The 23,005-nt window shown below is 39.7% G+C and overlaps 1 protein-coding gene across 6 annotated transcripts in view; it reads left to right on the top strand.

Annotated features, from left to right (window-relative positions):
- Positions 1–23,005, top strand: part of LOC100866227 (glutamate receptor ionotropic, kainate 2) — a 64,236-nt gene that overhangs the window by 24,860 nt on the left and 16,371 nt on the right. For 4 of the 6 annotated variants that reach the window (XR_015293271.1, XM_086911855.1, XM_086911857.1 and 1 more), the window contains exon 2: positions 1,191–1,313. The exons of the other annotated variants lie outside the window; for them this stretch is intronic. Coding sequence is in view for 3 of the 4 variants with exons in the window: in XM_086911855.1 (XP_086767981.1) it covers positions 1,202–1,313 (112 nt within the window). In the remaining variant the exon portion in view is untranslated. The remainder of the gene's footprint in view (positions 1–1,190; positions 1,314–23,005) is intronic. 6 annotated transcript variants of the gene reach the window in all.

Genomic DNA, 23,005 nt, shown 5'->3' with positions numbered 1-23,005 from the left:
GGTAGGATAAACGTGTTAAGTGAACTTTCGACGTATGAAAAAACTTGTTCAAAACTACTTGCAATTTATTAAAACGTTTACAATTTCAGAAAAATTCATGATTTTAACGATAACTCTTCTTCTTCTTTTACGATCTCCAATATAACTTTATCAATTCTTAGATTCTTTTTTTTTTTTTAGATCAATATCGAAACATTAAAGTTTGCGATCCAATTTCGAATCGTTCCTTTAAAGAAAAATCCAATCTCGGATCATTAGATTCTGAATAAAAAATTATTTGAAAGTGAATTTTTATTGAAAATCCATTTCTGACCGAATATCAATGCACGATATAATTTCGACGTGACGAAGAATTTGAATAAAATTTTCGGATAAATTTTAAATTTTAGAATCAAAAATCTAAAATTCCAATTTCATTCCCTTCATTACCTTCGTTCAAACACGAAAAACACTGCCAAAACTCCAAGCCCCGTCGACTCCCAATTCCTTGATCGCAAAATTCAAAATCGTTCGATTAAAAATCTCGCTAAAAATGTTTCAAACCATTACTTTTCGTCCATTACGAATATGAATCGCCTCTGTTCCATTCGGACGGCCGGATCAAGCCGAGAGAGTACTGATGCAACTGGTTATTTTTAAAAGAGTCGACCCACGAGAAAACTTGTCACGCGACCGCGTCGTTAAACGGTATATCGGTATTAAAACTGGTATTGGAAACGTTCTCCATTGTGAAAATTGTTCTACTAAACGCCATACCGTGCGAATCAACTCGGTCCTTTAGTCGTCCTTTCGCCATCTCTGTACAAATTACCAAAATCGCGTTTTCAGGTCGCTCGTCTTATTACGATTACCGATCGCCAGATATTCCGCGATTCGTTCTACATGGAATAAATTAGATGGAAGTGATGAAGCGTGGGCCGTGAATTATCGAATTAACAGGAGAAGGAAAGAAGTGGAGGAGGAAAAAGGAAGAAATCTGGAAGAAGAAGAAGAAGAAGAAGAAGAAGTAAAGTTTAAATTCTTGAGCTAACTGTCCGTCGGGGATTATTATTTCGTTGGAATTTTCATCGTTGGAGGATGAGAATTACGATTTTAGAAGGGAATTATATCATAAGCGCGTCTAAGTATCTCGAGCCACGACATTTGAACGTTCGCGTTTTCTAAGAAGATGCATTTTCTTTTTTTTTCAGATTTCACTAAAATGGCTCTTAAAATGGACGCGAGGCTGTTCGCATCCGTTGCCGTCGTCGTCGTCCTCAATTTATTCGTAATCGTTCCTCGCAGTTGCGATGCATTGCGTCCAATCAAGATCGGTGAGTCAAATCAAAAATCCTCCCTCAAAATTAATCCAACTTATCTCCATAAGGAGAAAAGAAATTATCGAATCTACTCGCTTTCCAAAAATTCCGTGCAATTCCCGAAACGGGAGAGCAAAAGCAAAAAACAAAAACAAAAAAAAGAATGAAAGAAAGAAAAAAAATCTACAACAAATTTTCAACGCCGAAAAAAAAAACGCTACGAATTTCGCATGGAAAACAAAAGGGAAACGAGAGGAAAAGGGGGGAGAGGGATAGAGAACATGTTCGCGCGCAAATTAAATTTCTACCGGTGTCGAGACAAAGCCATTCCCTCCCCCCAGGATCCCTTTAAAAAGATGGACGAACACAGAACCGGGGAAAAAAAATCTACCACGCGCGAAAATATTTCCGCAATAATCGTGACTCACCCCGGTTACGCGTGTTTCGCGCGGAAGACACGACACCTTTCAATTCCAATAGAATGTAAGCGCCAACCTCGTCCCCCCCGATGTTCATTTCCCGTCCAATTCGAATAATTCGCGCCACGCTTCCACCATCCCCCCAGCCGTAAATATACACGGCATTTACACGCGCCGTTGGTCGAATCGTTCGCACTTTATAGACAGGCGATACACCCTTCACAGCGGGGTGAAAGTCACAGCACGTAGGCCGCGCTGGAAGATGCGCGAGTTTGTCACGAGAGGAGGGGGGCAACGAGGTGGTTTAGCGGGAAAGGAAATTCACCGTTATGAAAATGCCCAAATATTTGGACAGGGGAACGGATGGGTTTCATAAGAGGTCTGTCCTGAGCGACTGCATTTACCGCACCGTGTGTACACACCACGTTTCTACGGATTCCGTGGTGAATGTGACGCGGTGAATGCGACTGGATATTTCGTTGACTGGCCTCTCTCTCTCTCTCTCTCGTTCTTCCCTTCTCCCCAAATCCTTCCTCCACACGAGTGTATGCGTGTTATACGCATACGGTTGATTCGAGTGATCGTAACGAAAGAATTTCCTTCTGGCTCGCAATTATTTAAAGTTCCTGCTCTCTCTCTCTCTCTCTCTCTCTCTCTTCTGAATGAGAGAATTCGCGTGTGGGAGGAGAGTTGTGTGTGTGTATATATATATACGTTTCATTAAAATTTAATAGAAAACGGGAGCAAGGGTGCAATTAAAGGAACGGGGATATTCGGGTTAAGTTTGAATTGGAGTGTTTCAATGAAGGCGGTAAGGTAAGAGTATAGAGGTTGGTAAAGGAGTTAAAACGGAATTTATTTCCGTGTTGTTTGTTATATAGCGCGAGGAAAAAAGTATAAATGGAAAACGTTGTATCGAGTGTTCGAACGTTGGATGAATTTATTTTTTTCCCCCTTTTTTTTTTTTTTTTTCTATATTTGCGAAATATGTTGCAACGATCGAACATGAACTCGATATTTGGCGAGCTCCCCGTATCGAGCATTCCCGATATCCATACGCGTGGTCTAAAAATGGTGCCTCCAAGGAAATCAATTTCGAATCGTCATCCTCTCTCTTATCTTATCTTTCTTCATCGCTCGTGTCGCGGATACGTTTGATCGATTAAATTCGGAATGAACATTCCCCAAACTCAAGAGAAGAGAATTTTCTCTTTGCGCGAGGATGATTGTACATTCGATTTTCTTTTCATCCCGTGCCGTTGAAAATTTATATCATCAAAGTGTAATTACGGAAGATAAATTCGAGATACGATGAAAAATAAAAATAAGCGATCATCGTTTATCATCGTCTCCTTAAAATGACGACAACTCATTTCGTTTCAAACCCTCTTTAAATCATCCCTTCGTTGATCGATAATTAATGGCAAAGCTTTCGAGATATTTTAAAATCGCGATTCGAGACGCGGATAAATAGAGCACCGCGGACCGCAAATACGAACAAATTCCGATTCCTTGCGCTCACAGCGAGGGCTGCGAATTCCGTGCGGCTGACTATGAATGGACCATTCTACTGCCTCAAGTCGAACGCCATTCATCAGTCGACCGGTATCGAACGATACGAATAATAACGAAATATCCTAGCGATGATGCACGATCGATCGAAATTCTACCGCGATAACAATTTGTTTTACGACCGTTAGTAATGCAACGCTTGCCTGCCGAATTTACAATCGACCGGGAGGATTCTCTTCATCCGTTAACGATGATCATTTTTTATTATTCATCGTTCTAAATTATACGCAATTTCAGGGAACAAGGATAGAATATCGAATAAATAATATCGGTAATTGTTTCAAGTATAATTACGGCGTACATTTCATTTTATCGTGAATATAATCATTGAGTGTTTTTAATAACTGTAATTATCCATTAAAATTCATAACGTTTTATCATCTTTTACGCGTACAGTTGTATAATTCACGTCGAAAGAAAAAAAGGGGGAAAAAGCTCGTTATAATTAATTTTCTCTATACAATTTGGAACAATTCAGTTCGATTTACATGGAAATTAATATAGGGAAGCTGATTAAAATGATTGACAGACGAACATATTAATAGCGCGCGGCCGATCGTATTTGAGGTAATTAATGATCGGTAAAATGTCTTCATCAAAGACAGATAGTACAATAAAATTGATAGTTGCGTACGAATACACGATGATTACACCGTCCTACCATTTATTAATAATATATTCCATCGAGTTTTTGGAAAAGAAAAAGAAAAAGGAAAAAAAAAAATAAATAAAATTCCAATCCATCTCCTCCCCGTGAAAAAAAATTAATTATAAATTTTCAATAAAATAATCCATGCGAATTTGCCGATAACTCATCAAAATTCCATAAATATTCAAAGTGCAAAGAAGTGGAAAAGAAGTGGAAGGAAATACGGCGCGGTGGAGGGCGGGGACACGAGCGAAATACGTGACCGGAAACACGCAGTCGCGAGTAATTATCAATATTTCTTCCGGCTTCGAAACAGTCGACAAACTCGGGACGACACGGCGCACAAACAAGATTGAATTATTAGCGAACAAGACACGTAAGCTCGGCCATGCAAGGCTGGCCCTCGTTGCTTTACGAGCCACCACCCAACCGGCCACCACGCGCCGGCCCTCTCTTTCCCTCCAAAGCTCTCGTTGCTCGCGAGAATTACAGGTCATTCGAGGGGTGGTAAGAAAATCCTCGAGCCGTGGAAATTTTCCACGGTGCCAGCGCGATGTGACTATAAATAAGGATTATATTCGCGTACGACGTGTCGCGCGAATATAAAATTATACACCTTCGTTCAAACGGACAGGTTTACGGCCCGACTCGTAATTCCGGTCGAACGTAACAAACAAGCGGGCCTGGAAATCCCTCGATATCGTTCGCGAGGATTTTAATCAGATTCTTCTCGATTTAGCCGTTTCTCGAACGTTCCAGTGTGTATTACAAGCGAGTTTAAATCGGAGTTTGAAAATAGAATCACACGGTTGTACACGGGATACCAAAGGTTAACACTTTTCGCGAATGGATAATTTCGAATTTCGTTTCATGCGTAAATACGCGGGTAAATAGAGGTACGAAAATATACCGAGAGGAGGGGAGGGATACCATCGTGTTTATCAAGGTTTTTTTTTTTTTTTATAATATCAAGATATCTCGTGCAAAAATTTCGAACAAAAATTTCGAACGCGCGCAATATTCGTAATGCTGTCGATGGAACTTGACAACGCGTTTCGACGCGTTCGCGATAGACGTACAACAATATTATTCCTCGAAGTTTTATTACTCGAAGAATTCGAGTTGTTTTTTTTTTTTCTTTTTTTTCATTAATCTTCGTTCGAAACGAAAATATAAAATATACTTGCATCCGATGGTGGACGAAATGGTCGATCGTAGTTACACGATGAGCGATCAAAGTGGTATCGTGATTGGGTTCGTCCGATGTTTATCGAAAAAGGAGCGAAAAGGAGAGGGTGGAAGGAAGAGTGAAAAGAGAAGCCGTTTTCACGAGAAACGCGTGGCGGACGAAGCTCGCCGGCCCTCTGGCATCGTCGTGGTAGAAATCGTCGATTTCCCGTTCCGCTTCAACTCTGCGTGGCTTCGAGGCTTCCACAGAGCGGAAGGGAGCCAACTTCCTTTGCCTCCTCTCTGCCTCCACACCAAGGCAGACCGCTCTTTTTTTTTTGCGGCGCATACCATCGCGAAAATACCCTTCCTCCCGGGTAAGTGATTACTTCCCTTTCAAACGTGTAACCGGATCTGGTATGCGTGCACCCATGGATCATTGAATGGGAGAGGAGGGAACGGCCTTTTCATCGGCGTTTCGCCCTGGAAAACTGCTCTCCCTCGCCCTCCTCTTTCCTTCCTCCTCCTTCGTTCGGTAAACTTTTGATAACGTTATTAGAAGTTGTCGGGCCGACGATCTCTGTGCGACGATCTCCGGTTCTGGAAACGATTCCATCGCGCGGCTCACTTGGGGGAAATAAAGTCGGCCGCGGGGAACGGATAAAGGAAGAGAAGAGAAATGGAAGAAAAGGTGAGAGACACGAGGGCGGACGGGTTGATCGATATTCAACGGGAGATAAAGGTGTGTGATGTATCGCCGCGGTGAACGTGGGAACGAGGATGCAGCTGGCATCGATGACGGATGCCGCTGTTGTTGGAAATGATTTGTGGATTCTGGCCGAAGAAGATATCGGGATGAATATGTCCGGTGGGGATCGGTTCGAGCCACAACTCGTTCGAAATCTATTTAGCCAATTATCCTCGAACACGATCCCCCTGATTATCTTGTAATCGTCGCGTTAATCGAGTTAATTTCCTTGCCGATCCTTTGCTGCCCTCGAGTTATCGTTTGCGAAATTTTTAATATCTTCAGCCTGGCTTTTTCCGAAAACCTCGAAGAGTAGAAAAAATTCTCTTCTGAACGAGATCTCTCTTCCTTTTCATACTTCGATTCAACTCGAGGAGCTCGAAACTTTTGCAACAGTTGCTCCACAGTTTCCGAGAAGTTTTTGTTGCGTTGCGGAACGTGTAATTGTCCGAGAACGATACCGGTATTTGCTCGAAAATATCGGATCACCGACCGTCTATCTAGAGAGACCAAAGTTGCTAATAACAGTTTGGTCGGACCCCGTCCTCCTTGGGAGTTGTAATTGTTCTGGAATAATTCACACCCGTTGCGTATTATCCAGGAGGAAGACAAGAGTTGATCGTGCCGCCCCTAATGAAGGATAATGATTAGTCCAATCACCGACTATTCACATCGATCTGGTTACAAAGGGAATATCCTCTTCGTGCACACTCCTCCGTTTCGATTTATCAAAACTTCAATTTCATTCATCCTTCAATTCGTTGAAATTATTAAGAAAAAATTCTCAGGTTCAAAACCTGAACCATCGATTGTATTTACTCGCTTCTAGATATTTTTCTCCCGTGAAAAATGATGAAATATAGATTTGTCAGCACGCGTTGAAGTGATTTATTTTTATAACCGACTAATTATGCACACGTAAACATTTAACGCTTGCAGCAATCGTGAGAAATCTCGTTAAGAGCTCGTTTCTTAGAAATTTTAATAACGAGAACAGGAATTTAATTGTACCTCGTCTTTTTTCCTCTCCATTTTTTTTCTTTACTTTCTTTCTTTCTTTTTTTTTTTTTTTACAATTCAAATACACAACCTCCCTCTATCTCTATCTCGAGACAGAAGCAAAGAGAAAAAGGGGCGCGAGATCGCGGCGTGACGAGGAAAAATAATATCGTCCCCAGCTTTCATTCTTTTTCATTATAATTCTTTCGCCGATATTATCGTCGAAGGAGATAGAACCCGGAAGTTACCCGTTTCGTCTTATATTCCTGCCGCTCTTTACTCCCTTTGCGTCACTCTATTGCCGGCCCGATAATAGCACGGCTAAGCTAAGACTTTGTGGATAATAGTTATAAGTTTAATTAAACCGGTTCCTCCGGTTGCCCCGACCCTCGACCCTCCGCCATTCTTCCTCTGGGATATCGCGCGAGGATGATTCCCGTATCAAAGAAGAAAAATTGCACGACGCTACGCGTCTCCTATCCCCCTCCCTGCCGAGGATTTCCCTTTGAAAATCGTAGCGACCCCTCCCTGCGGATCTACAAAGAAATTTTAATCGGCCCGCCAAAGCGAAAGATACATCCTCGATGCTGAATAAATCTTGGTAATTTATACGAGGAGGAACGAGGACAATATCCTCATAAGAAAGTGGGCAAGGTATTAAAAATGAATCGAATCTTATTATCCTCTTTTTGGATCGATCGTTTCGGACTTATCTTACATCTCGAAAGAGAAGTTGTTAATTCGAAGAGAGGATTAGAGCAAGAAAGGGTAAAAACGTTTCGTTATCCCTTCTTTCAAAATCTTTTCAAAATTTTTCCCTCATCTTCCTTCATCGTCGAAGCACGAAATGATTTCCAACTTTTCCAAATTCATTTTCGTTCCCCCCCTCCCTATTTCCTGATCCGATCGTAGATGCATCGCGACTTTCCATCGATATCCAACACTTTGGTAATCGTTCATCGATGAAATTTTCTCTCTCTCTCTCTCTCTCTCTCTCTCCCCTCGAAAAGAGAAAAATATCGCGGTTGGCAGACACTCGTTACATATTCATGGGAGTCAGAGTGCGCTTTTTTCTTTTGCCTTACGCGTAAATCCGGAATTGCTGGCCGAGTAACCGACGGCAAATCGAAGAGAGAGAGAGAGAGAGAGAGAGAAAGAGAGGTGAATAATTCCGTGAGAAAACATTAATGAAGCTCGACCATTCGTGTACAAGGTTGAGCTGAATCTCTGGTCCGATTTTTTTACCGACTGGGCGTCGAAGTTTGAACGAGTGGCCCGTTGAAGGGAAATATTTTTCCTCGTCCTCGGGCATTTCGGCAAAAGGAGTCCCCCGCGAAAGAATCCGCGAGAGGAAGTGGAGTTTTTTCAGGGAATGAAATTAAACGAGTCACGGGGAACGAGCTCGTTTGAAAGCATACTTGCTCTCGCATTTTCGAGGAGAGAGAGAGAGAGAGAGAGAGAGAGAGAGAGAGAGAGAGAAGAAAATGGGCGTGTGACAAGGATTTTTTCTCCTCTTCTTCTTCTTCTTCGAGAGAGAGAGAGAAAGAGGGAGACAGAAAGAATACGTTAATAGCCACTACGAGAAAAACGGAACAACCCTGATCTTCTTTCGGCCAAATTAAAATTTTCGCCTCGCTTCGAAACGACTGTCAACCCATTCTTCGAATTATTACGTTTAATCTCTCGATAAAATTCTCTTTTTCCTTACTTCAACTTTCAAAATTCTTGTACAAAATTCTTTAAGTGAACATCGCCGTGTTACACTTAATGAAACCTTTCTATCCTCTACCGAAAGACGTATGCAAACAAACGATTGAAGAGGAGTGCTCCGACGGGTGCTTTAGTTACTTCGTTTCAATTTTCTCGGACGTAACGAAACGAACGATCATCCCCGAAGAGTCCCCTTTTGATCCATAATGGAGCGTAATGCTCGTTATAAATCAACGAAAATGATTGGATTGCCGGCGAACAAAAAAATCGAGCGATCTTTCTTTAATTTCCGAAATCGCCCGATTGAAAGGATCTCACCTTTGATACATCGAATACGTTGAACGTTAGATGGAAAGTTTTCGAGGTTCAAAACCAAGTTTCATCGTGGCTATTTAATTGGTGGGGAACGAAACAAAGCTGATTTTTCGCCATCCCTCCCCCTACGTTTCCTCCTTTTATTCCCGCGATTCTCTCATTTATCGAGTTGAACGTTTTTTAAGCGTGAAGCGAATCGAATGAATAGAGCTGAGAAGAGGACACAACCCAAAGCCATGAGATAATGAGGATACTTTCTATTTATCGCGAAGACTTTTGAGGCTCGGATTTAACCGGAAGTTACGCATCCCATTCTTCTCTTTTTTTTTTTTTTTTATTTCGTCCTCGATGCTTCTTTTCTTTATTTTTTTCGAAAAGCTAGTAAAAGCTCTTAATTACGATTATTACCATTTAAAAATATTGCTTCGATGTTTCCTCTTCTCTCTCTCTTTTTTATATTCGCAAAGATTTCGTTCGAAACTGGCGAACGAAAAGATAAAAATCTCGACTCGGCTTCGGTTCTTCGTGGTGGAGAAAGTCATCGCACGATACGGTCATTGGGGAAGATTATTTCGCGAACGCAGTGATAATCGAGATTACGACCGCTTTAAAAGTTTATGTTTAGAGTAACGCTTCTCCTATTCCCCTCGACTAACTTCCCTCTGGGGGGATACCGCGATTTTCACCATTTTAAATGTCCCTGCACTCGCAACATCTCGCTAATGAGACACCTACTCGCCGGGGATTGTCTTAATCTTTCTTCGCCTCCGCGTGGAAAATATTTAATCCGCGTTCGCCAACACCCCTGTTGATGTCCCTATTAGGAATGGAATGGAAGAAGATAGGAGGAGGATATCCCCTGAAAAGGATCAAGATCGTAAAAATTCACGAGGAATATTCGCAAACGGTGCACGTTCCAACCTGTCGTTGCTCCTTCCCTTGTCTTCCCATTAAAGATTCAAGGTGGACACGGTCAGCTCGTATTAGATTACGAGGTCACCCTTCTATGTATCGTCCGATTACCGGTTGAATTTTAATCAAGTTATAAATAAAGCGGTGCACGGGGGATGATTATCGTCGTATGGAATGGCGGCCGCCCATCACGGACGACTATTTCGGATAATAACCCGGCCCATGTTTTACAATTTGCCCCATTGTAACGTCGTTTTAATTGATGAAACATTAAATGGGCCGGTACATACTGATGCGAAATTGTATTATCTCGAGCCAAAATACTGTATCGTGTAATAACGTTTCCGCCCTTTTTCGTCGACGAAAATCGAAATACCTCTCTCTCGCTCTCTCTGTTTGTGAAAGGAAGAACCGGTTGATGACGATGACGCGTCATTAAAACGTCCCCCCGTTTTTGGACAAATTCTGGGATTAATCGGTAATTAAAAACGACCAAGTGTTGTATCGATGTGCGTTCGATGGGATAAAATTATGGATGGAAATTGTGGTATTTGAACGTTCACTCCTCCTCGGTAATTATCTCCTCGATTGTTTATTTATTTATTCAGAAATTTTTCCACCCTTGTTTCATTTATACGGGCACATTATTCCGCATTATTCGCTATAGCGATTAATTTAGTTTTAAATTAAATTGACCACAAACACGAGCATCGTTTCGGCGGATTGTACAACTTGCGCTGTTGGCGTTCGTGAATTTCTCGCGCTAACTTAATAGCGTTGAACAGTAGCGATTCGTTACTCGACGTGACGCGGTGATTATTGGGTAAATAGTTTTAGTGTCGAGCGGTTCTATGTCGAATGTGTCGCGTTACGAAACGAATCTCCTCTCGTTGAAATTAAAAAATCTCTACTATCGAACAAAGAGAGGAATAAAGATGTTTCTGCGCGAATGAATCGATAGGCGAAATTCAATCCAGGAAATGTCTGTAGAGGATTCATCGAACAAGACAAGCAACCCCTCTTTTCATCCACCGCGAACACCACGCTGAAAGGTTCCAGTCGATTGGGCGGTATCGATTCGACGATCTGGGCACGGGCCAGCGTCGCTTCTATTTTGTTTTTCATCTGCACAACCCCCCTCCAAGAATCGTATGAAAGGCAGCTGGAACGTCGTTGAGACCTTTAAGTGGTCCTTTTGCGGACGCGACTCCGGCTTAATGCACCGCGACATTTCGAGCTGGTCTCACTTCGTTGGCCACTGGCTTTCACCAGTCCTCGCCCATTATCCGCTACTATTAACAGTCTTATGCAAATTTTGTTTGCCATCGACCGACAATATTGTATGGAAAGAGAGAGAGAGAGAGAGAGAGAGAAGAGAGGGAATTGTCGACTATGCGGAAGTCGAATGGTATCGAACTAATCGCCACGTTGAAATTTCGGTGGAGACTCGAGGGTCCTCCGTGTTTCTCTTGCTTGGTGTAAATAATAGTATTTCGCTCTAACGAATGACTCGAGGACGATTTTATTTGTTCGGATACGAAGGCAAAGTACACTTAACGTACCATAAGTTTGCGTTTGACGCAAGTTCGATGAAGAATAATATTTCTTCTTCGTCGTATAACGGTTTGATGATATTTTTCGTTTATCTCTGGAAGATTTGTTCTACGTTGTATCATTATTAAATGAAAATAACAAATATTTTACGACGTTTATCCGATAATTTTGAGAAAAATAGAAGATTTTCTGTTTTTTGTTGGAAAACTTTATTATTAAAAAACACTGGTAAACCTTAATGGAAACTCGACGACTTTTTTTTTTTTTTTTCATTTTTCGCTGCTTTTCTCGAATTTTAATTCGGTATTTTTATTCATTCGACGTAAAAACGGAATTCTCATTCATAGAATGAGCTGCTTTAATTTAAAGTATCGTTGAATAAAAATAAAGTAACTGACAAAATTTTTAATCGTGAAAATGGTTCCAATAATATCAGGTTTAAATACTCTTTTTGAAAAAAAGATTTAAAATCAGACGAGAAATCGAATTAACTAATTAACCGACATGAAAATATGGATTTTTGTCAATTAATAAAAATATATTAGCATTTCTATCGTATTAATTACATATAAAACAATAGCTTTTTATAAATAATCGCATTAATATCCTCCGATTTACGCAATGTCTGAATTTATTATTCCGTGTATGGAAAATAATAATGAACGTCATTTTACTCGAGATAAAAAATATAAAATAAATTATTTTAATTTGTAAATACAAGAGTAAATTTTTTATATTTTCATCTCGCTAATATTTGAACATTTCACGAAAATTTCGTCGGCAAAATTTTTTTCAAAAATCTGAGTTTAATATTATCCCGTTGTCCGGCATCCCGTTTGTTTCGTTTAAACGCTCGAAATAATTTTTTCAATACATTTTTTTTTTTATTTATTTTATTTTCAAAAACCATTATAAAAACGTTTAATGTGCGTGTTATTAATGTACGGGTAACCGTGTATACAGGTTAATACGTGACAGTTTAATTGAAAAGTTTAATGAAAGGAAATTTTCCTTTGGAAGCCAGCTCACGACAAGGTTTGTTAAAATTTTATGAAATATATTTTACAAGCAACAAGTGCCGCGCCGTCTATTACTGGCGATTTATTTATTCCTCTCTCTCTCTCTCTCTCTCTCTTTTTACTCACACGCGGAACAATTCACCTTTGTTTGAATGGTTTTCAATAAAATTTATACACAACGTTGCCAATATTTATTGACTGTTTCGTTCGAAAAAAATTTCAATTAAAACACGTCGGGACAATATTAACATCCTTTCTTACCCTCTTCGCATTATTATATTACTCTCGTCTCGAATTATTTGCCGTAAAAATTTCCATCCTTTTTTTTTGTGTGTGTTTTCTTTTCTTACTCAGTTTTTATTCCTTTTGCCAAATAAGAAATTTATTTTACACAAATAAACACGTGGCTTAACGAAATTGCAAATGAACCAACTTTCCCAAATGTGTTCACAATCGTATCACGAGGAATTTGAAGCGTGGCCGCGCTTCATCGAAACGACCTGAACTTGCAAAGATCCCAATTCAATTTTATGAACATAAACGGAATTCGGTATCTAAGATCACATCTCGTAACATGTAAATGATTCACAAGTATAATAAGAAAATATTCACAAATTTCATAATAGATACGATTTTTATTTCATCGAAACTCGATTTTTCCTATCGAATATGATCGATGTGAAAAGAAGTGAGAACTCGTACACGCGAAATAACCGTTTGATCGTTACTCTTCACTTCTCATCCAGGTATCGAGAAAAGACACGAGGTGGTGAAAATTTTGACGAGAATTAATAACAAAGGACTTCGTACGATCGCAAAACTCGCTTCAACAAGATCCAGCGCGTGAATGAAAACAAACTCGCGGCCCATTATTCAATCGCGAAACAAGCGTGCAAACTCTCGTGAGATTCCATCCCGAGATCCAATCATTGCCTCTCCCATTTCTCGTTATCCGCTTCACCCTTTGTCGGCGGCCGACGACGAGGCGAGAGACAACCGTCGGCCCGATGTTCGTCAAACCGGGGGCGCGATTCAACCCCCTCCCTCGTCTGACGTTAACTCGGCTTGCTTCTCGATTAGATCCCGTCGACTTGGAAACTCGGTAATCTACGCCCGGATAAGGGCTTAGCAAAACAGAGGGCGAGAGCTCAAACGGGGTTTGGAAGAAGGAGCGAGGTGGCCACGTCGCTTATCCAGACGTGGTAATGAACCCTCCCCTCCCCCGCTCCACGCTGTTATCGCGGCAAAGCAACAATTACACGCCACGGATCTAATTACACACCGCCTATTATTCCATCTACTTCCGAGATACGCGGTTTTAATGTACTGGCCCCTCCCTTCCCCGCTTCCTGGGGATTGAAAAAAATGGGGAGGAAACGTGGAGGTTCGTTTCGACCCGATTAATCACGGGTCTGGGAGAAAATGAAGAAAAAGAAAAGGAAAAGGAAGAAGAAAAGTATGTTTTTGATAAAGGTTTGATGTAAGTTCTATTGTTCGACAAATAGATTTTTTTAGAGGTGATTCAGTCGATTATGAAAATTGAGCACGATGCGATTTAATTTTTAATTCGATTCTATTCTTTCTTCGACTCGCTTTCGCATTAAACCTAGTATTTTTCATGAAAATTTTTGATCAAGGTTTCTGATGTTTCAAATTTTTTTCCAAAAGAAAGATCGCGATTACGGATGGAACAGATTTGTCAGGTTATTGAATAAAGATAATGGGTCTTGTCTTATCTGGTTGGTAATGGGAGAAACGATTGCACGAAAGTTTGCCGGTTAAATTTCTAACGGCCTCCTTATACACCGGTACCAATTTTCATAATTTCCATTTCCCAAATAATTACGCAGGCAGTTGTGAAGTGTGCGCGAAAACTGTGTACAGAAATGCTAGGAGTAATTCGGAGGAGCTTTGTCGTCTCTCTGGATTTTCCGTTTAACAAAAGATTAGCATTGTTATGCGCCCGGTTATTTTCTTCTCTTTGAAATTTCGATCAAGCTTCGCGAAACCGCATTCGATTAAAGTAAAAATTACAATCACGCGGATTGGATTCAAACATTTTTATTATCTTCGCTCTTCTTATCTATCACGTCTTTTTACGAAACAGGAATTCGAATGATGTTGCAAAACAAAATTAATGGAGAAGATCCTTTAGAGAGGATAATTCTCGAGATACTACCGGATGATAAAGTCTCCAAATATTCTCCAAAGTATGTAAGCTTAGTAATTATTAAGCGGCGCCTACAAGTGCGAACAATTCTCGGGCGTGGAATGGAGATGACAAGCGTGTTGGGTGGGAACGGAATCGAGTTGAAGTTTACTCTCAAGTGAAACACGTGTGTGCATAAATTCGTATAAAATTGTAGGAGGAAGTTTCAACATTAACCCCCTTTATTTCCTCGTTATTAATTTTGTCTTCTGCAAGAAGAAAGCTTGCGGAAACCTTAAACGTATCCACGATTAACTCGAGCTCAACAATCTCGTCTCAGCTCTTATAATATAAATAAATAATTTTGTCGATATTCGATCGAAAATTTAGCCTACATTCGAAGAAGCTAATGATTTCTAAAATTATGGATCGAAAATTTAAGGGAAAAGGGGATAAAAAAGGGTTGAAAGTTCGTGAACGGTAAACTTTATACAAGTTTATGAAAACGGGTGCTCGAAGCAAAGAGGTGTCACGCGTGAAAGGCGCGACATTTCATCAAGAGCCTTAAAGTGGTGCGAGTCAACGGTAGCGGCGGCAGATAAAGGCGCGGCTCGCTTATTTTCAATTTCTTCGCGCAGAACGAAAAACGGCGAGGGACGTGAGACAATTTTCTTAGAAAACTTCCGTTTAGTTTTTCCTCTGCCGTCACCAGGGAGAGCTGCTACGTACAACTGGAGAGAAAGACTGGAGAGGCCGTAAAGGCCAGTCTTTCTCAACTCTTTCCCTCCTCGCACGAAGGAAGGGGGCGATGCAGTTCCAATTTAATGCAGCCGTAAACTCGCCGAGGCGGCAAATTATTAAACTGGATCGTAGATTATTTATCAGAGTTAACAAAAGTCTCTCTTTGCCGTATCCTTTGCCGTAACGCTTTGCGCCTTTCCGCCTTTCGCGACTGGCTATAATCTACGAAACGATGTTTGCGAAACGCTTTTCGAATATTCTAAAGCGAGGATTACATTGTCGCGAAGACATTTCGCGTCGCATTCGACGTTTTATTGTAACAACCATGTTTGCAGGAAAGACTTTATAATGCGTATATAAAACACGTTCTACGAGGAGGGGAATTGAAACGTCTTAATCAAGATTTAGGAGTTGGGTTAGACCTATAAAAAAGTTTCGCTTTACTCTCCAATTACTTTATTCTTGCCTCACCTTATTCCTTCGTTCTGTTTTTACGACGCGAAACAATATATGTAATAACGAAATTCGAGACGAAAGGAAAAATCTAGATACGGTTTCCACAACGAAGAAGTTTCCTCCTTTCATTAAAAGGTTATAAAATATGGTGACACGTGTGAAGCGATGTCGTCGCTCCCACGAAACTTTATCTCCACGCGCGTACTCTTCAACCTAAGCTTCAACCAATAGTTTACCTTCTTCTTTCCGAAAAAGTTTTTCTTCTACGTAAACGAAACCCTGGTCCACCTTGTTACTTTCCTGACACTTCCTTCCCCCTCTCTCATTCTCGAAACGTTTCTCGAAACGACCAAACCCAATCGTTGTCTTCGTTTAACCTTCGATAGATTATAAAGAAATACGTTGAGAAAATATCTCGCGGGGAGACACCTTTCTCCCGTGATTGAATTTCAACCGATTTCCCCTCCCAGATGAATTAATAATAATCGAAAAGGAGGGGGGGAGGGGGAAAGATGGACAGGCAACGACCGCAAATATTTTCATCGTAGATGGCGGATCGATCGGGCGGCCGTATTTACCGGAAGTTTTCCACCGGCGTAAAAATATGGGCGGATGTATAGAATGATATCGGATGTGGCCGATTTCCATAACAGAGAGAATCGCGCGGGTAGATATTGATCGTTCGATTTTTCGAGACACTCCTTCTCCTCCTCGGAATAATATTGTTCCACGGATGAAAAAACAGGAAAGCGAAGGGAACTTGCGTCAAGAATTCGTGCGTGCGAACGGATGGCGAACGCAGCCGAAAATGATTTCGTTTCTTGGTTTTCTCCTCGCTCGTTTATTACAACTCTTCAGAGAGTTTTTCATTCCTCTTCCACTCTCCTTTTTTTTTATTATTATTTTGCGAACGAATATTCCGTTTAATTAACGGCGGCATGGAAAAAGAAGGACGAAAAAAGAAAGAAGGAGAGAAAATGAATGGAATGTTTAATTACTAAACAAGCGTTTAATGAAGGATGCTAGTTTGTAAGGTGATTATGGAATTTTTCAACGTTTCGAAAAAAAAATTCTGCGGGATTTCAAAAATTCGAAAATTCGTTTTTCGAATTTTTCCTCTCTTTCTGGATGAATTATCGGTGTGGAGAGATATCGGTTGCAGTTTTTATTATATACCGGGATAAAATAAGAAAAATTCGACGAGTCCATCGAAAGATAGAACGGGGAGTTTGTCTTTGTACATTTCGCGGATCGTTTTATTTTTGAAATGCAACAGCGAAACGTGATTACGTTCCACCTCTGAACAAGATTAACCTATTTTTCTTCCACGAATATTCACCGTGTGTACAAAAAATATTCTACGAATGGTACTTGGTATACGAAATAATCCCGACAGGGGAAGCATACTTCCACGTCGAATGTATCTTCATTATTTTCTCTATAACGGGGTGCGAGCTTTGCGCCCCGATATTGATGGTTATTTATTCATGTAATCACGCTTGAAAAGATAAAGAAGCCGTTTAACGTAGAAACGAAAGATCCGTTGCAAATTTCTTTGCAACTGCAAAAGATCATATTTGAATAATTTTGTAGAGACTTTACCTTTATTTTGTCATCGTTTATCAACAACATTCTTCATAACTTAAGAAATTTAACGAGTTTAGATTAATTTTCCTCTATTCTAAGCTAAAACTTAACCTAATCTAATCTAAATCGTTTTTGTTAATCAAATCTTCACTAGGACATCAAAAAATAATCGTCAAGAGTACAGTATCTTCTTGTAAATAATTCCACCATGTTATTTTCATTCGGTTGTAACCACGGGAGAGAATTCGAAACAACGAGCTCGTAATTCTCGAAAGAAGCACGACAGACACGAGGTATAATTTCCTCAGGACCTGTTGAGCACGGCGTCAAGTCTTGGACAGGTGCATCTCGATCGGGGTTCTCGGTCGAGTTGGCCAACCTCGGATACGTCGTCACGTTCGTGGCATCGATTTTCCATATCGCTCGCCCACTGGCCCCAACTTTTATCACTCGATAGGGGATGAAAGTTTCGCCTCTCGGCAAAAGTGAAACGAAGACAAAGAGGAGGAAGAGCACAAGATCGATCAATCACCGCTCCGTTTTCGATTACGATTCGGTGCGACTCTCCCGTCCCTCCTCCGATCTTCGAATGGAAAAGTTTTTTCCAGGTGGCGAGGATTCGTTTCAAACGGGACGCGACGACGGGTCAAACGGAGCACTGAATGAAATTCGCGTTTGTTCCGTCGTTGTTCTCCCTCTCGTAAATTTTTCCAAAAATTTTTCTTCCTCCCTCATTTTCGCTCGATCTTCGTTCCTTGCCTTCGTTCCCCTTCATTCGGAATGAAATCATTTAGTTTTTCGTTTCGGGGATAAATTCGTTATTCTCGTCTATTTATTCTCGTATTTTATATTATTTTCATTTCCCCGTTGCGTTGTTTTCGTTTTATTTACTTTTTGCTTTTTAATTTTATATTTCGCGATTTTATATCGGTTTATTTTATTCCGTTTTGCCCGATTCGTGAATACAAAAAAAAAAAAAAGAAAAAAAGAAAAATGGAATTTAAAGATTAAATATTTTCGATACTTTTTTTTTTTTTTCAAAATTCCGAAACACTGAATTTTAACTTGGTTTGTTTTATTCAATTAGAATTGCAAATTACTTTGGATTGAATTATTATTGAATTGCAAAGTGAAATTACTTTCAGATTTTAAATAAAATAGGTAATATATCACGATATATTGAAACTTGTATGTATAATATTTACTTGTACGTATAATATAATAATAGAAATTGATATATCGTGCGTTTATTAAAAATTGATCATTTAATTGTACCCCAATCCGTGGCACTAAAATAAACATGATACAATGCGGATTATATAAATTATTATTATAATTCTAGTAATCAAATATTTACCAGATTCTCCGGATGAAGTTAACAACTCCGTGAAAAAAAAAAAAGAAAATTTTTTAATTTTAAAACCGCGTCGTTTCAATAGATCGTGAATTATTAATCGAATAAAAATATTCTATATTTTAATGTATTACAAAGGTGGAAATTCTGTTGAAATTCCATAAATTCGTTTGTTACGATGATTATATATTCATATCAACAGAGGGGACGAGAAAACAATACCTATAATAATTTCAATCAAATTTACATGGTCGGTTGATGAAATTTCACGTGTAAATACATATTATTAACTATCATTATTTATCATTCTTTATTTATCATTCATTATCATTCTTCCCAACATCGTTTTAAATAAACCCAAGTTCGACATGAATAACAAAAAATCCAAAAAAGAAATTGAAAAAAAATTCTCCCCCAAAATTTTGTCGACTCCTTTACGGAGATATATGTGTACTTCTCGCGTCCAGATTCGAGATACATCGTCGATCGGTTGAAATTAATCGACCTCGAGTCGATTCACGATCGATCGTAACGTTGGAGGAGCAGTGAAATAAAGGAAGGAAGAAAGAAAGGGGAATGATCGATCGCTGAACGATACGCTGGGTGGATCGAGTGGTATCCATCCGAGACATCGAACACAAGTACAATTTAATGCGAATCCGTAAAAAATCCGGAGATTTTTCTTCTTTCGTCCTCTTTCCAGAAATTCAATTTACTATCAAACGTTACAGAGTTCGTTCGTAAGTACGTATTTTTCGAGGAGCGAAGATGAAGAATGTTTCGTAAAATATTTTTGTACGAAAAGGAAGGAAACGAAACAGGTGCGTTTGATGGATAATTTCTAATTGCTCCTAGTTTGTGAAGTTTCATACATTCCCTCTAATTATGAAATATCTGCTAATTATGAATATGGATTATTGGTATCCTGTCTGCATAAAAAGCGCAACTTGTTACAACTTGTGATCATTTTCGCGAATGGAAAGATTCTCGATTTCTCAAATTACGATGAATATTAACGATACTTTTTGAAGAAAAATTATTCCTCGCTAATGGAAAGGAGAAAGAAAATCGAATCTCTTTTTTTTATTTTTCACTTTCAAGAAATTTGTTAATTCATTTCGACGTTGCAAAATTCTTTCTCGCCTCGTGTCATTCTCGCGTAGATCCAATCGATAAATAAACGAAGCCCGTCAATTGCGAAAATTTATTTACTACTCGATTCGTTTTTTTTTTTTTTTTTATTTAGAATTTTATCACGTAGAAAGAACATCGTACCACGCCTCTTATCTCGTGGGCTACAATTACAATTCGCCCGAGGCGTTACTCGTTTCCTCGCAGCCACAACCGTTCGAGAACAATTTCCGGGATTTTAAGACGTTCCAGTTCACGTTCACTCCTGTAGCCGGATTGACGTGATGAACGATTTCGAATAGGACGAAAATTTATCCTTTATATTCGACCTTTCTGCAACATTGGCGGCATTTAGATCAATTTCGGTCTACAAAAACTTGGCGAAACAAACTTGGACTGGAACCAACTGAATTTGCACGATTCTCTTTCTCTCTGTGCTTTGGCTGCTTTGCTTGGTGTGTTTGTTACAAGGTGGAGCGCATAAATGCTAATTGATTCGTCCTGACGTATGAACGGAATCGCTCGTAATACGTTTAGTCGCGTTTCATCGGAGGAGTCGAGGGATTATATTGTTTTCGTTTATATTAGTTTTCTATCAGAGTATAAAAGTGTTTAATTTAATCATTTGCACTCTTAGGCACCAATTTGGATTCGAAGATTCGATTTTGTTTAGAACAGACCTCATCACGTATATAATCTTATGAAGTGTGGAATAATATAACGTCAAACAGGTTTGCTTTCTCAGATCGTGACCGCATCTTCGACATTTACTCCGAGTTTGACAGTCGTGGAAGAAGAATATATTATTTTCAAAGTTTTTGAGTTTTCGTAAGCACATAGAATGTGGTAATTATTAGTTCGAAGATGTGTATGATTTTTCGTTGTTTGAATGAGGAAATTACTTCTATAGAAATTCACGAAGAGATGAAATAATGAAGAGATAAGTAAAAAAAGAAAGGAAAAATAAGAATAATAGACGGTGAATATGAAAGCACGTGCTTGTTAACAGGAGTGAAGAAGGATTATAAGATTTGTTCTTGACGAAAAGTGAAAGAACATTTTACTGTGATACTTATTGTCCTGACAAATCGAGGATACATCTTGGCTTTATAAAAACAATGGTATAAAATTTAATATTCAACAAATTTTTTTTCCTTTAAACATTGTATTAAAATATAAACAATTTTATACGTTAATTGTGTGTGAAATTATTTCGAATTCATACCAAACATACGGAAAATGCTCGCTCTGCCGATCGAAAAAGGCTTCGAGCGCAAACGGTTAACTTGTGTGACCATCCCCCGTTTTATGATATATTAATATTAAAAAGTATATGCATTCAGACGGTTTCAAGAAGAGAAAATGGAATATGCCACGACAGGCTGGGCTAATTGGAGTGTACGTAATCGAATGATGACTTTGACAGGAAGAAGATATAATGGCATCGTGTATCGAGGATGACGCATAAATGAAGGTGTAATACGGTGTAATGAATTTCTCGTGATGCATGATGCTGCTCGATACACTCGAGATTATCGAAGAAAAGGTTTACAACCGATGACAAACGCGTTATTGTTGAATCTAATCCAATTAAAATGTGTATTATACATTTTTAAACGAACGTTATTCCAGTTTAGTTCTATCTATTTATATAAATGTCTAATTTATTAAGTAGCATCACGTTTCTAATTGATTCATAATTCGAATATTCGAATTTATGGCGCGATATGATTGAGAAGCGCGATATTACACCGTGCAAATTGAGACAGATTGTTATCAAGGTTTTCGATTCGTCATGCTTCTCGTAACACCTTTAATCCCATGGAAATGAGATTACATCGAGGCCACGTACCCGTGGAATCTCTAAAAGGAAGAACAAACAACGGTCTCGCTGTTTTGGATTATCCGTATTCATCGTGAAATTTCTAATGCATATTAAGTACGTAAGGAATACCGGCGGCAAAAGGCGATAACTCGATAAAAGAATGGCGTGAAACGCCAGCCAAGATGCCAATAATTTTTCGAACAGAATTAGAATTTTGTTATTATACTTTACGGACGAGAATGAACATTCACCAATATCTATTAATAAATAATATCGATATAATATACGCGGTAATATACTGAAAATAAACTTTGGCCTTCGCCATTTTCACTTGCCAGTCCAGTCCATCTCAAATTGGGCGATAACCCAAAATTCTCGTTTTTCGATCTATCGCCACACGTTCTCGCCATTACGTTTTATTAAAAATCTCGCGTACACACACACACACAGCAAATCATCCCAGATCGATTCTCGATCCTATCTCAAATATATCCATATATACATCCCGTCTTAATCCCTCGATGAGAACGCAAATGCATCGCTTATCGATTTCAGAAGCCATTATTATCCCAACATAGGCGTCGAATCGTCAAAGCTAGCCAGAAATTATAGAGAGAGACTGCGCGTCTAAGTATCGATATGAAAGCTGGACGTGGAGCGAGCTGCCAGCCAGCCAGCCAGCCAGCAGTCAGTCAGTCAGTCAGGTTTGACCAGTGGCCGACGGGCTCGCCGCATAATGCCGTGTTAGCTGAATGATTGAAATTATCTTCATGACCGATGTCGAGATCAACCCCCGTTTATCAACCCTATTTCTCTGCAAACGTTGTGCACGGAAGAGGATGTACGCACGTTTCGACGGGTGGAACGGTCGGCGTCAAACGTGTAATTAGCATGGCAAAATATGCATTAAACATCGCGTTTATTATTAACGCGGATAGATTTCGAGCGTGAGCTGGGACGCAGAGTTTCGACCGAGGCCCAATACGGGTTGTTATCGTTGTTATCGATATTCTTCGATGGATTTGCATAAAATTGATCGGGGAAAAAGATGGGAAATATCGCGGGAAACGGTCGCGGCGGGAACGTCACGCGTCGATATCGAGGATGGAATATATTAAAAATCCGTCGTTCGTTCGAAAATATCATTTTTTTTTCTTTTCTTTTCTTTTTCAACGAAACATTTTCGTGAAAAAGGAAATTCGGAAATAATTAACGTGGAAATAAGCACGGTTTGAAGGTGCGTTTCGGGGCGGATGAAATTTTTGCGAGGATTTTTCATTCGAGGAGGGAGGGGGGGTGGGGGGAAGGGGAGGGAGGTTTTGCAGTTACTTCGATTAACATGGTTATCGTGGCCGGTGTGAAATTTTCGAAATCGAAATTCCATGACAACCGTAACGAAA

This window comes from Apis florea, unplaced genomic scaffold (assembly GCF_048593485.1).
Source record: "Apis florea isolate Af1SG1 unplaced genomic scaffold, ASM4859348v1 contig_3367_pilon, whole genome shotgun sequence".
Lineage (NCBI taxonomy): Eukaryota > Metazoa > Arthropoda > Insecta > Hymenoptera > Apidae > Apis > Apis florea.
The sequence above is the reverse complement of the archived record's forward strand: the minus strand, read 5'-3'. Positions and strand labels throughout refer to the sequence as shown.